The sequence below is a fragment of the Saccopteryx bilineata genome, chromosome 1 (genome assembly GCF_036850765.1).
Source record: "Saccopteryx bilineata isolate mSacBil1 chromosome 1, mSacBil1_pri_phased_curated, whole genome shotgun sequence".
NCBI lineage: Eukaryota > Metazoa > Chordata > Mammalia > Chiroptera > Emballonuridae > Saccopteryx > Saccopteryx bilineata.
In genome coordinates this window covers 102,097,070-102,112,570 of record NC_089490.1, presented here as the reverse complement: position 1 = coordinate 102,112,570, position 15,501 = coordinate 102,097,070, and the positions used below count along the sequence as shown (strand labels likewise).

At 35.5% G+C, this 15,501-nt stretch overlaps 1 protein-coding gene across 8 annotated transcripts in view; it reads right to left on the bottom strand.

Annotated features, from left to right (window-relative positions):
* The window catches only part of SCYL2 (SCY1 like pseudokinase 2), a 58,193-nt gene that overhangs the window by 16,319 nt on the left and 26,373 nt on the right, over positions 1 to 15,501 (bottom strand). For all 8 annotated transcript variants that reach the window (XM_066262421.1, XM_066262392.1, XM_066262459.1 and 5 more), the window contains 7 exons: positions 12,363 to 12,512; positions 10,601 to 10,822; positions 10,056 to 10,172; positions 8,922 to 9,047; positions 7,422 to 7,598; positions 4,851 to 4,973; positions 2,586 to 2,699 (listed from right to left, as the gene is read on the bottom strand). In XM_066262421.1, the coding sequence (XP_066118518.1) occupies positions 2,586 to 2,699; positions 4,851 to 4,973; positions 7,422 to 7,598; positions 8,922 to 9,047; positions 10,056 to 10,172; positions 10,601 to 10,822; positions 12,363 to 12,512 (1,029 nt within the window). The remainder of the gene's footprint in view (positions 1 to 2,585; positions 2,700 to 4,850; positions 4,974 to 7,421; positions 7,599 to 8,921; positions 9,048 to 10,055; positions 10,173 to 10,600; positions 10,823 to 12,362; positions 12,513 to 15,501) is intronic.

The window sequence follows — 15,501 nt, the reverse complement described above, 5'->3', positions numbered from 1 at the left end:
GGAGTTCTTTTATCAAAATTCTATCATTTGACTACTTTTCTAAATGTTTCACATCCTATAGTATATTTTTAGCTGGAATGTTAAAGATAGCATACTCTGAGCCAGGATCATTATCTATAAAATGCCACTTTTCAAAGAAAAGTAAACTAAAAAAAGCAGCAAACACTTTAGTTTAGCACTGTATTTCTGCAAGGAATATGAAATATTTTTCTGAAAAAGTATATAATTGTGTTTTAAAATTCAAACACAAAGCTACAAGTAAGAAATGACTTAATTCTGTATCATTTTAAAGTGATTAGGACTTGACTGGGGGCTCAATTAAATGTTTGAATTGATACTCTCAATTCAAAGGGATATCTAAAGACTAAACTTGCTCTTAGTTTTCTAAAAGGAATTGCTGCATTCTTTATGATGTGTGTGTGTGTATGTATATACACACATGCGCACACACACACACATATAAAGACAAACTGGAAAAGTCAGTTTACTTTTATTTTCTTTTATGATGTATAAAATATTAGTCATATAAGTCATGAAGAAATAGAGCTCTTAGAGCATTAATTCATTTTTCTTTATTTTCAGGGAACTATTAAAATACAATTCCAATTCATAATTCATGTTTCAGGAATTTCCCAGTTGAAATATTTAAACCTCCAAGGTCTATGTCTATGAATGCAATTCAGGAATTCACCTTTGCCACTCCACTGAATGGCAAAGAGCACTGAATGTGATACATAAAATGCAAATCCATTTTAGTTACTGTTCTAAATCTATTCATTATAATTCCCTGTGAACAACATGAATTGAAGGGCTCTGTTGCCATCTTAAAAAGGGATATAAACATCCCTGGGCATCAATACAGATCATTTAAGTATCCATGCTTCCCATCTCACTCTGAATACATAGTTAGAACTGAACTATGCCATCTACTTTGACAAAATCGATGCTGCCATAAAATATAGTATGGCTTATGTAATTTTTTAAAGGGCATTCTGAAAACTGAATTTTAAGCTATATTAAACTTAGAATTAGAAAATTTCAGAGAAGTGGACGGTATTTTGAATCCTTTTTTTTATATATATATTTTTTTTTTATTTATTTTTATTTTTTTATTTTTTTGTATTTTTCTGAAGCTGGAAACGTGGAGAGACAGACAGACTCCCGCATTCGCCCAACCGGGATCCACCCGGCACGCTCACCAGGGGCGACGCTCTGCCCACCAGGGGGCGATGCTCTGCCCCTCTGGGGCATCGCTCTGCCGCGACCAGAGCCACTCTAGCGCCTGGGGCAGAGGCCAAGGAGCCATCCCCAGCGCCCGGGCTATCTTTGCTCCAATGGAGCCTTGGCTGCGGGAGGGGAAGAGAGAGACAGAGAGGAAGGAGGGGTGGGGGTGGAGAAGCAAATGGGCGCTTCTCCTATGTGCCCTGGCCGAGAATTGAACCCGGGTCCCCCGCACGCCAGGCCGACGCTCTACCGCTGAGCCAACCGGCCAGGGCTGAATCCTTTTAATTTTGATTAAGAAAGACACTCAGAGAGGTACAGTAACTTGTCCAAGGCCACAGGGATAATTAGCATCAGAGTCAGAATAAGAAATTCAGGTTTTTGAACTCCCATTTTTACATGTTCACTTTAGAAAACAATAATTTTTTTCTTACTCTGGTATTGTTTTCCATCTCAGAGCCTTTCTACCAAACAAACAAATAAAAATATCTATGAACTAAAATGGATTAGATGACTCTAAGGTAAAATTGTTTTTGCGTATAAATCTATAAAAGCACAAATAATGTATTTATTTTTATTTAAATTCATATTTCCCTCCAAAAAGATGAATGAGCTCTCCAAATGCAAATTTAATAATATGCCTATCATCAAACATCAATATAATTGATCAGGTGTAGGAAGGCTATTTCTCTCTTTTTTCTAAAGCTCCTATATGAATATCTATAAAGAAGTATCAATGATATAATTCTTATGATTTAATGTTAGAGAAAAGGTTGGGGACATTTATTGCCTCCAATATGAGATTAGACTTGTCATTATAATGACAAGTTATTTATTCTACCTCTTTAACTACCAAGTAACTTTAACAAGAAAATTTTGTATTCAAAGGAGGCAACTACCCTTACCCTAAATTTTTCTAGTACAACTATAATCCCCACTTGTACTCTTATTAATTTATTGTTTTATTGTACCTTTTACTTTTTTTGAAAGTAGGTAAATAAGTGAGAAATTTTAAAAATTTAGAGAGGATAACTAAAAATAAAGGCAGTTTAATAAAAAGAATTCATTCAAAAAGATTTTAGATTTATATACCAAATTAAACTCATGATAACTTTAAAACTACCAACAAAATAAGTTGTGAGTTAAAGCAGAAAAGGATCAATAAAAACAAATTACTTAAGTTTTCTACTGAAGCTGGGGATAGGAAATAAGGGAAACTATAGCTACTGATCACTTTTATAGTTCTATATAGGTAACCTATAGTCAATACAAAATATATGAACAAACTATAGAAGGGTTATTAAGCAATAAGAAAATAATTTAAACCAATGAGAAATAAAATATAATAATATGCAATTACTTACAGCAAGGGAAGATGTTTGTAGACATGCATTTTTAATTCTCGGTATCAAAGCATTTTTCATTGATGGGTAGTCTATAAGATTGGCAAAGGTTGGAATGATGTTTAGACAGAGTTCCTATCAAGAAAATTAACTGGATCAATCTTAGGGACTCACCTTTTGTCTCACATATTAAAAAAATATTTTGCATATGCATGGTTGATTTGTCACATAGTTTAAAATAAACTTTTATATATGTTATAGCATTTGTCCTTCAACAACTATTTAAAAGAATAGTTATTTTCAGTTTTCAATTTTACAGGATGAGAAAACAGACTCAGAAGACCTTACACAGTATCACACTACCTCACAAAACTAGCATGTGGTACCCAAATCCCCTGGTCTCATTCCTAAGTTCTCCCCCTGATAACACAACTTTTCACTTATTTTTTTAAAACATAAAATATCAGAACACCTAAGTTTAGCTACTTTCACAAAGAGGGAAAATTAAAAACAAAGTCATGTAAAACTGTTCCTATTAAATTAGGGATTTATTAGCTATTACATATATCCATATGAAAGAATACAACATTTAAAAAATATATTTTAAAATAATGTTTAATGATGTTGGAAAGAAAATGCAATAAGAAAATACTGTATAGTCCTAGTTTTCAAAATGTGTATATAAATGTGTCTGTCTACAGGTTTAGGAAAAAATACTGGAATGATACACCTAGGGCTCTCCCAGAGCTTAGATTCTCAGACTCTTACCAAGCAAGGTTGATACTAGTTAATTGGACTGATGACTAAGCACTTATATTGAATGATATCATAAATGTTGGTTTAACTATATATTTCAATAAAATAGTGGCTGATACCTTTTAGCAAAACTAACTATCTTATGAAGAAAAATGGCCTTTCATGTCACTTAACCTTCTCCCTCCTTCCTAATCTCACTGAATATAAAACCAGTTTGCAGGAATGTTTCAAGAAGCTATCACAGACACCTCCTGTGGAAAGGGCTAAAAAATAGTACGTACACCTTCAACAATCATCCCATGTCATTTGGACAAAGGCAATATATCCTCACCTTGAAAAAGATATGGCCTTATAAAGAAAAACACTTTAATCTCAACTTCACAACTCTAAATAATAAAAGAACTTAGTAGACAAAGATTGAAATGAGTCTAAAAGTGACCTTATACATGTGGTAGTAAGCTCAAATTAAAAAAAAAATACTTTGGTCAATAAAATTCTGTTTTGCTTTACTATATAATCTGTACAGACTTTTTATAGTAGCAAAGAAACTATAAACTCTTAAATATGAAACCATTTTCATAGTGGGATGCTCCTAACATAAGTATTTATTTTCCAATGTAAAAACAATAACAACAAAACCTAAAGAACTAAATTACATTTTTAATAGTGATCCAAAATTTTTTTTGCCAGATAGCCCTAGAACCAAATTTTAATAGGAAAGTTACAAAACTAAGTTTGGCAAAGTACATGATGCTTCAACATCACCTCTGTGTCAAAAGCATGAGTACAAATGCATTAGGAACGACTGCACTAAATTACCGTTTGCTTTTCTATCTACCTGCTATACAAATTAGCTTCAAACTAGAAGGAACAACATTTCTGAATAAAAGATTAAGTTACCAAGCATGAAAGAAAATTATGAGTATAGGAAGAACCTACTATTACTTTCAGAAGAAAAAGGCATATATATATTTAACAGTTTCATTCATGTTAAGTACTCACTTAGGAAGAAAGTATATAATAATTAATTATATACTGTCATATAATATAATATGATAAACAATAAATTAATATATATAATATGTTATATATACTATAAATATATAATTTAATTAAATTACAACTTAATTATAATCAATAAAATCTTCCAGAATAGTACATTTCTGACTAATAAAGGCAATGAATCATTTTACTTCATTAATACTGTTTGCCAATTGATTCCTTACATTAGTTTAAGGTTGGGTATATTTTAATAACAGTGTGTAACACAATTCAATGGATTAATATAATATATACTATCAAGTTTTATAAAAAAGATTTTATGATTTAAACCGAAAATATACTTTACTTCTTTCCTTTGCGTTAAAAATCAAAATCACTATTGTTTAATGACAAAATAACCTAGACATGTTTTCTTTGAATATATGTACCCTGATTTATTAATGTCATCCCATTACCATTAATAAAAATTTATTTAAAAAAAAAAAAAGACAAAAAACTCAAATACTGGAAAAAACTCAAATATTCTACCTGGATCTGAATGGAAGGAGCCTCCAGTGCCCTGTAAACCATTGGGAGGACACTGTTCTTTATCTCATCAGGAGGAGTTTTGGTTAGTAGCAAATCCATCTTTTGTAAGAAAATTAATAAAATCTGTGTAGAGAAAAGGAACAAAGTACTGAAGTTCAAAATCTTTATGTGACTTTATATATGCCAAAATTTAAAGTATCTTCTAAAGAATAGTTCTATATTTTGACACTCACCATGTTGCTAGCCTGAGGGCATGGAAGACAAAAACATACAAATCAAGTCTCTTACATTTCTGGAAGCACAATATTTAACATCTGCTCTCAGTTTAGACACTTAAATAAAGACTAATTTCTTAACTCTCACATATCTTCAATAATATATCACTCACTCACAAGTACCAACTATCTGGAAAGCAACTAGGTAAAAAAATAAAGGCTTGAGGGCCAATTCACACGGCCTAAAGGAAAAACTTTTATTATGGGGCTTCTATGAAGCTCACGAGAAGAAAAGGTACAGGAATAAAAAGGAAAACTTCTAGAAAGAAACATTTCAATTAGTTTTTCTCACTAGCTGCCACCATGTACCTAAATTATAAGGAACAAACTGCCCCTTCTGTTGATATGAAGAACACCTACTCTTGCCATGGCTCAGTTAAAAAACTTCCAAAGAAATTTTTAGCTGGCCTGACCTGTGGTGGCACAGTGGATAAAGTGTCGACCTGGAAATGCTGAGGTCACAGGTTTGAAACCCTGGGCTTGCCTGGTCAAGGCACATATGGGAGTTGATGCTTCCAGCTCCTCCCCCTCTTCTCTCTCTCTGTCTCTCCTCTCTGTCTCTTTCTCTCCTCTCTAAAATGAATAAATAAAAAATTTAAAAAAAAAAGAAATTTTTAGCTGGACTACTAAGGGAAAAAAGAGCACCAAAAAATGAAGGCAAATAAGAGTTCAGATGGTGGGTCCTCAGGGTACTGTCTGGACGGACACCTGGCTCCACTGCTTTCCCTCCTAATGTAGTAGGAGTATTTGCGTAAGGCTGCTTCAAAGCCTACAGCTCCCTCCCCTGCCCTTTCCATAGCCACACGATGTCCTCCCTTATCACCACAGACTTCCTTCTGTCTCCTCTTTTAAGGGAAGGACTGCAAAGAGCCTGCCATCAGCCTGACCTGTGGTGGCGCAGTGGATAAAGCGTCGACCTGGAAATGCTGAGGTCGCCAGTTTGAAACCCTGGGCTTGCCTGGTCAAGGCACATATGGGAGTTGATGCTTCTAGCTCCTCCCCCTGTCTCTCTCTCCTCTCTCTCTCTCTCTCTCTCTCTGTCTCCCTCTCTCTCCTCTCTAAAATGAATAAATAATAAAAAATAAAAAAAAAGAGCCTGCCATCAAACCATTAAATCAGGTATCATTGATAGTTTACTAATAAGCTATTGCCATGTAGTGACAGAAGCAGGTAATGATATTTACTACTTGCCAGAAAATTACATTTATTCTCAACAAACTTTTATTAGAAATAATAGAAACTTTAAAAGAGTAGTAACTTGTTCAAGTAAGGAGATGAAGGGCAGATTCCAATCCAGGTGTATGATCCTACCGCTCTTAAATCCAAGACCATCTTGAATCTGGCAAATATCCTTAATAGAGTCTACATCAGAGACTAATTATGTTTTGCACTTACAATACACACACATTTTATGTTTGGGTGCTATAAGAATTTTCCCTTTTCTGGCCCTGGCCGGTTGGCTCAGTGGTAGAGCATCGGCCTGGCGTGCAGGAGTCCCGGGTTTGATTCCCGGCCAGGGCACACAGGAGAAGCACCCATCTGCTTCTCTACCCCTCCCCCTCTCCTTCCTCTCTGTCTCTCTCTTCCTCTCCCACAGCCAGGGTTCCATTGAAGCAAAGTTGGCCCAGGCACTGAGGATGGCTCTATGGTCTCTGCCTCAGGTGCTAGAATGGCTCTGGTGGCAACAGAGCAATGCCCCATATGGGCAGAGCATCGCCCTCTGGTGGGCATGCCGGGTGGATCCCGGTCGGGTGCATGCGGGAGTCTGTCTGACTGCCTCCCTGTTTCCAACTTCAGAAAAATACAAAAATACAAAAATAAAATAAAATTAAAAAAAAAAAGAATTTTCCCTTTTCTGATGAAACTATTCATTAACAGCAAAATAAAGAGAAAATACTGGGAAAAACCATTTATAAATGAAAGACCCTGAACAACAACAACAAAAACAAATACAAATATTTAGAAGTGTAGGAGAAAAATAAGTACTTCTTTTGCCAAACCAATAATTTACAATTAGGCAAACAGGAACAGCATAACACATGCAACATCTCATTACAATTAATTTTCTGAGATGGTAACTTATGGAAAGCTGTAGACATTTATTTGGAAAATTCAATTACAATATTAAAAATGGTTTATTTCCAACATCAAAATAGCTGATTAATGAAAAAGTCTCTTATACTTACCTCAACTTGAAAAAGTCCCATATTCATTCCTTTTGTTTTCAATGATAGTCATTGTTGATTAACATCTCTGAGTAACAGCAGATAAATAGAAAAAATATCTATGTGCATACCTGTATTGGCTCCTGCTGTTTAAAGACAGGGGCAAGTTCAGGTAGAATTAATTTGACATATTCTTCTTTAGTGCACTCTTCAGCAATCAGTAGAACGTTGGGCAAAACAAAAGGTACCATGTCAGGGTTTACAAATTCTGAAGTCAAATAAGGCAAAATTCTCTGCACAATGACACGCTGAAAGGTAAAAACGTTTTCATAAAGTTAAATTTTATTTTAGTACTTTAGTATTAACGATGAAGTTACAATTCCTTTGGGTAAGGTGACCATATAATTTATGCTTGAAACTGGGACACTTTTAAGAGTAAAATGGGGTGCTATTGCTATTTATGCCAGGACAAAAGGCTTAACTTGGTAATGTCATAGATAAAAAGGGACATACAGTCATCTTTGCTTTAGGAAACCTTCCCTAGATAGTCTTCATGAATATGTTTTTCCTTTTAATTCCTTTATTACTCATGATTTATAACACACAATTTAAACACTGTCTTATATTGTTAATTGTTGCTTGCTTCATGCATGTTAACCCTATTTACACTTACTGTAAAGGCCTTGAGAACTTTCTTTTTAATCTTTTTTAAGCGCGAGAGTGTGAGAGAGATAAAGAGAGAGAGGAGGGAGATAGAGAAGGAGAGAGGATGAGTAAGAGAGAGATGAGCATTAACTCATAGTCGAAGCACTTTGTTGTACATTTATTGCTTCTCATACATGCCTTGGGGGGAACAGCAGCTCCAACTGAGGTGACGAGTAAGAGAGAGATGAGCATTAACTCATAGTCAAAGCACTTTGTTGTACATTTATTGCTTCTCATACATGCCTTGGGGGGAACAGCAGCTCCACCTGAGGTGACCCCTTGCTCAAGCCAGTGACCTTTGAGCTCAAGCCAGTGACCATGGGATCATGTTGACTATTCCATGCTCAAACCAGATGAGCGCTCTCAAGCCGATGACTTCGGGGTTTTGAACCTGGGACATCAGCATCCCAGGTTGATAATCTATCCACTGCGCCACCACCAGTCAGGCAAGTACAACTTTTGTTTCCTCTATTCTCAATAGCTTCTAAGTAAAGGGCTAGACACGCAGCACCTAACAATAAATATCTGATAGACAATTTTGTAACCAGAAATCATTAATTTTGAAACCAGTGGTTTCTTTAGCATTCACAGTGTTTAGACTATCTTACACTCATGATTTAAAGGGAGGGGAAGTTAAAGGAATTAGAGAGGCTAGTATCAATACAAAAGTATCCCCTTAATTGCTGTTGAGGCAATGATCACAATGACAGATTATAGGCTTCTCTTCTGACATTTATCCTTCTATTTTTTTTATGCTATTTAATTATTTTTGAATGATCCAAAAAAAGGCCCACTATACTTTTGGCTTCAGCTTACAGTCTTTTATAATCATAAGTTTATTTCTTTAGAAGAGTTATTTTAACAAGTCAAAGTAAACTTTAAATTCTAAAATCCTTACTATAATAAGAAACTGATCAACAACAAACCTTAGGTAGTTTTGGTAGAACCTTTGGCAGTCCTTTGAAAAACTGTGATTTCTGAAGATTATCTCTTTGGAATAAGGTATCAAAATACTGCAGTGTTACTGCACCAACATCATCAAAGAAGGGAATCTAAACACAGGAAAATAAAATTATTTTGATAAATATTAACATCCTTCTCATATCTCAAACTGCCACAGTTTGGTAAAAATAATATTCAGAACATCTAGCAAAATACTAAAGATCACTTCATAAAAATTCTAATTATAAAAATCAGAATAAGAAAGTAATAAATTAGTTTTCTTTCCAAGTTTAAATTTTCAGAATCAGTACTATTAAGTTGGCTGAAGTAACATTTTCTTTACATAACTAGTAAAATATTGTAAGATTAAGTAAATTATCTTGAAGGTAAAAAGAATGTCATTTATCTATTAAAATCCATGCTTATATGAGTGAATTAGAGGGTTATAAATTCTTTTTTTTTTTTTTTTTTTTTTGCATTTTTCTGAAGCTGGAAACAGGGAGAGACAGTCAGACTCCCGCATGCACCCGACCGGGATCCACCCGGCACGCCCACCATGGGGCGATGCTCTGCCCATCCTGGGCGTCGCCATGTTGCGACCAGAGCCAATCTAGCGCCTGAGGCAGAGGCCACAGAGCCATCCCCAGTGCCAGGGCCATCTTTGCTCCAATGGAGCCTTGGCTGCGGGAGGGGAAGAGAGAGACAGAGAGAAGGCGCGGTGGAGGGGTGGAGAAGCAAATGGGCGCTTCTCCTGTGTGCCCTGGCCGGGAATCGAACCTGGGTCCTCTGCACGCTAGGCCGACGCTCTACCGCTGAGCCAACCGGCCAGGGCGAGGGCTATAAATTCTTGGGGTGTCTAAAACTTCTGCATAGCTGTGACTGTGAGAATCCTTATTTATTTGAGATCTTAATTTTGTTTCAAAACAATTATATACAAAAATTATTTAAATGTTTAAGAGTAAAGGAAGCTGAATATTTAATACATTTGAGAACATAGATATTATCTGGGGGCTATATCTGACTAAATCTTGTTTTAGAAGCTGTTAATCTATTTTAACTGATTTTAGTTCCTCCATCTAAGGCAGGAATTAATATACAATATATAATCAATCACTCACCTTTGTCATCTGGTCTGCATCTGGTCTTACAGTTGGAGTTACATTTAACAGTAGTTTTACATGTTCACGGACTTCCTCAGGTATATTTGTAAGTGAACTAGATCCTACACGACTCAACTAGTCAAAAGAATGATAATATTAAATATGAATATAAAATATTCAGAGAGATGCATTTATACTGTCAAGTCCATTTAAACAACTTAAAATCTACTCAAAAATACATTTTTAGATTAAAACAGATTACTAATTCTACTGTTGCAAAATACTTCTTTATTACCTGAAATTGTTTCTATTCTTAAAACAAAATGCCCAGTATTTTAGACAATGCTTCAGTATTCAGCCTAGTAAATACATGTCATGATTACAGTTGTTGTAATAAACTTTAACTAATCCTCATTAATTACAGAATTATTTTTGTTAGGTTGATTTTATGCAAATTTAAAATATAAGGCACTCATTTCAGAGAATTTTCTGAATACTTTTTTAAAAATTCAGAGAAGCACTTAATACATTTTTAATGCAAGCAAATATTTAAAGGCAAATACCTGATCCAACTGCCTACTGAAACTCTTGTAAATATCTTGCTTGTTAATTTCAAATATAGGTTTCCCTTTGTTAAATACAGCATAAATGACTGTTCCTAAGGAGTACATATCACTGGCTGCTTCACAGCTCACAGAAAGTATGTATTCAGGAGCCAAATACTCAGGATTTGGAAGACACAATGATGGCAAATTTGGGTCCCATTCTTTACAAGGAAACTTGGGCTATAAGACAGAAAAGAGATTTCACAGCTTAAATATTTCATATTAAAGCAAACCTCTATCAAGCAACAACAATCTAGTTTTAAATTTATACTCAGTCATGCAAGTAAAAACTGTCACCCCCCACCTTAAATCCTAAAATTCCAAAATTCCAAAATCTGAAAAGTATACGGAACTAATTAGGAGATAATAAAAAGAATTCTTATAATTTAAGATTACTGAAGCTCTCTTCCAGAAAACAATTATCAATATGTGATACAGTATGAATATGGAAATATATGATCTATGTTTTATGATACACAGGCTTCAAGTTTTATAGGCTCAAAAAGATTATTTGAAACCTTGGTCTTTCACTAACTTGCTATGTGATTTAGTCAATAAATTCAAAAGGTTTTGTAAGATTAAACAAATGTATGGAAAACAAACCTAGCACAGTGTTTTACCCGCAATACATAATCAATATGAATTTTCTGTTTACCTTAAAAATATTTACTTAAATTACAAATCTATGTTAGAACAAATCAAAGTCCTTTTATACAGTAAAAACTTGAAATATTGCAGTGTTTTCCAAGCATAAATAGGCAGGTATCATAATCACTACTTACAGGTACTTTGGAACCAGAAAGATTAGATTCAAATCCTAGCTCTATCTTGGGCAGGTTATTTTATTCTATGGACCTAACTTTCTTGTCTGTAAATAAATAAAAAGTGTTTAGAAAAGTGCTACAGCCTGACCAGGCAGTGGCGCAGTGGATAGAGTGTCAGACGGGGACGCAGCGGACCCACGTTTGAATCTCTGAGGTCAACTCATCTGGCTTGAGCGCAGACTCACCAGGCTTGAGCATGGAGTCACTAGCTTGAGTGGCATCATAAACATGACATGACCCCATGATACTGGCTTAAGTCCAAAGGTTACTAGCTTGAAACCCAAGGTTGCTGGTGTGAGCCCAAGGCTGCTGGCTTGAGCAAGGGGTCACTTGCTGTGCTGTAGCCCCCAGTCAAGGCACATATGAACAACTAACGAGCCGCACAAAGAATTGATGCTTCTCATCTCTCTCCCTTCCTGTCTGTCTGTCCCTATCTGTCCCTCTCTCTAACTCTGTCTTCGTCAAAAAATAAAAATAAAAACAGGAAATAGAAAAGTGCTACAGTAAATGTTATCATTGCTACTGTTGTTACCATGCTCCCTAAAGAAGCTTCTGTGGTTCAGTAAGTTGGGGAAATACTGCTAGAGGTTCACAACATTTGTTAGTGTATTTGACATTCTGAGGGTGAAAAGAAAAACACATTAACCCAATAGTTCTCAAATTTGCTTAATTCTAGCATCTTTTTCTCAAGTAACATTAACAGTTATGAAATTAATGAGCTGAAGAATACTCTTAGGTACAATGAACTCTAGGAATTTTCCATACATTTAAACATACCATTGTACCATGCTGCATATTTCTAAACATTTATCAGGCTTATAAATTGTCTAATCCATTCCAGAGGCAATCACAAAGTTCCAAGATTTAAAAAATTAGAAGTCTAACACTTTCATTACCTCTTGTTCAGAAGGATTGGTTGATGAGACACAAAAATCAAAGCCCATTATTTTCCAAGCTCCACTTTTATTCAAAATTATATTTTCAGGAGTAATATTTCCATGAACCATTTTCACACTGCTATGCAAAAATGATAATCCTTCAGAAACCTGTAAATGAAAAATAACCATTTTTACATTAAAATTCTTTTCAATTACAATAAGAAAATGTCTCATAAATCATAATTGCTCCTCCCAATAAAAGATTTTTTACATGTCAGGTAACAATTATATTTCAACATAAATGCAAAAGTATAGATATTCTTAGGTGCCAGAAAAAAACAAACCAACAGTGAGGAAAACACAGGTATAAAACCAGAATACAAGTATTTATCAAGTTCTTTCTATATGTACCTAATCACAAAAAAAGGTAATACTCAAATTTACTCAGTTCCTGACTTTGAAAAGTGAGGGAAACTTTGGTTCCTGAGTTAAAGATAATAAATATCAAAAGACATCTTTGTCAATTTGATTCTAATTCTTAATATTTTATATCTACTTACACTTCATACTGAAATTTGGTTTTTCTAAATAGCACTGTGCTCAGTTTTCAAATATTAACTAATATTTTCTCATTCTCACACTGGATAAGTATGCGTTAATTTTTATATCTGTGTTTAGGATTACCAGGGGATTTGTATGCTCTTTGACTTCCAACTCCATGTGTGACAGCTTTTAGGTTTATTTAACTGGTTTGTCCTCATCATCTCAACCTCCTGAACTCAATATTTCAACTTCTCAATTTCCATCTACTCTTTCTCAGTATTCTCACAGCTTTAAACACCATCTATATGGTGATTACCCTCAAATAACTCTAAAGTCCAGACTTGATTATCTTCCTTCTTGACTTCTCACCCCTTGAATGTTTAGCCATCTCAATCTTAGAACAATCCAAATCTGAGCTTCCCAACAATTTAATTCTGTCCTCCTACATCACTTAACAGCTGCTTCATTATCCAGTTGTTTGGGACAAAAACCTTTGAGTTATCTTACACTATACTTCTTATACTGTAAATCTCAGTAATTTCATCATCAAATTATAATTATAAATTGATTATCTCTTGCCACCTTCCCTTCCCTGGAACATCATCATCTCTAGTCTGTATTACCGTGGCAGCCAACCTATCTCATCTCTTTTGCTTCTGCTGTTATTCTATGACATAGTTTAATTCTTAAAATATAGCATCTTGGCCCTGGTCAGTGGCTCAGTGGATAGAGCACCAGGCCAGCACATGGGCATCCCAAGTCCAATTCCCAGTCAGGGCACACAGGAGAAGCAACCATCTGTTTCTTCCTCCCTCTCTCTCCCCCTTCTCTCTCTCTTTTCTCCCGCAGCCAGTGGCTCAATTGGTTCGAGTGTTGGCCCCAGGCAAGGGCTGCTAGGTAGATCCCAGTTGGGGTGCATGTGGGTGTTTATCTCACTATCTCCCCTCCTCTCAAAAAAATTATTAAAAAAAATTAGCAGCTAGACTAATTCTGTTAAAACATAACCCAGACCATGCCACTTTCTTGCTCAAACCTTCCAAAGACTTTTCTTTCTCTCAGTAAAATCCAAAGTATTCCTCCAGCTTTCAGGGCCTAGCATATCTAATCACTCATTAGCATTCTGATCTGATCTCCGCCTACTCATCTCTTGTTGACTCCTCTGCACCACTCCAGCTATTTCACTGTTCCTTGAACATGTTGAGCAGATTCTGTCTCAGAAACTTTGCACTTATTCTCAGCCTAGATCACTCTTTCCCCTGGTATCTATATGATTTGCTTCTTTTTAGGTCTTTTTTCAGTGATAGATTTCCTGACTACCCCATTCAGAAGTGCAACTCCTCTTTCCGCCCCATCCAAACTCTCCTTTTCTTCCCACTTCACTCTCTTTTTCCCACAAGCACTTATCATTATAATCTAATGTAATATATATTATTGCCTTTCTTCCCCCACAAAATGGAAGTTCCAAAAGTGTTTTGTTCACTGCCATACCTTCGGCACCCAAAACTGTGCCAGACATATAGCTGACAAGTAAATATTTGCTTAATGAACAAATATGAGAATGAATTCTCTAAAAACTCCCTTCTAGTTTTCAACATGAAGTAAGTCAACAGTAAAGAGTGTCCAGAGTATTATTTTAAAAGATACCTGGATTTCTGTCCCCACTTCATAACTTACTAGCCTTGCAACTTGAGCAAGTCACTGAACCTGTGTAGGTCATATCTGGCAAATTATTTCAATTGGTGGTATATCAACTTCGTAATAAATGTGGGCAATCATATTAGACTTCATGCTACTCCCAACTCCTATGCCCGCAGTCACCAGGCCTTTTCTACTTCTACTCTGCACTGCTAGTCCTTCCGATGATTTCTGACCAAGACTTAAAAAAAAAAAAACTAACATTAACTATTTTTTGCATGCAAGTACTATGCTAAGTACTTACAAATTTACACATTTGATTCTGGAAAATAATCCTTTGAAGTAGGGATTATTTCTCATATGTTTTCCCTATGCCAAAATTCCAGTCTTCTAGCATAGTATCTCTAAAATACGCATTAGACCAAGTCATGTGCCTACTTAAAAATCCTTTGGTGTTCCCTATCACCAACACAGAGCTGACATTATCCACAGTGACTAGTACAATAGCAATTAGGAGCTTAATGTTTTCAAGTGAACATTCTCTAACTGTAACACATTTGAAACCATGAAATTCATGGAAGATTTTTTTTTAAGCTTTTTTTTTTTTTTTTTTTTTTACAGAGACAGAGAGAAAGTCAGAGAGAGGGATAGACAGGGACAGACAGGAATGGAGAGAGATGAAAAGCATCAATCATTAGTTTTTCGTTGTGACACCTTAGTTGTTCATTGATTGCTTTCTCATGTGCCTTGACCGCGGGCCTTCAGCAGACTGAGTAAACCCTGGCTGGAACCAGCGACCTTGGGTTCAAGCTGGTGGGCTTTTTGCTCAAACCAGATGAGCCCACACTCAAGCTGGCGACCTCTGGGTCTCGAACCTGGGTCCTCTGCATCCCAGTTCGATGCTCTATCCACTGCGCCACCGCCTGGTCAGGCAAATTCATGAAAGATTTAATTTTTAAAAATACTTATTCTTTAGGCC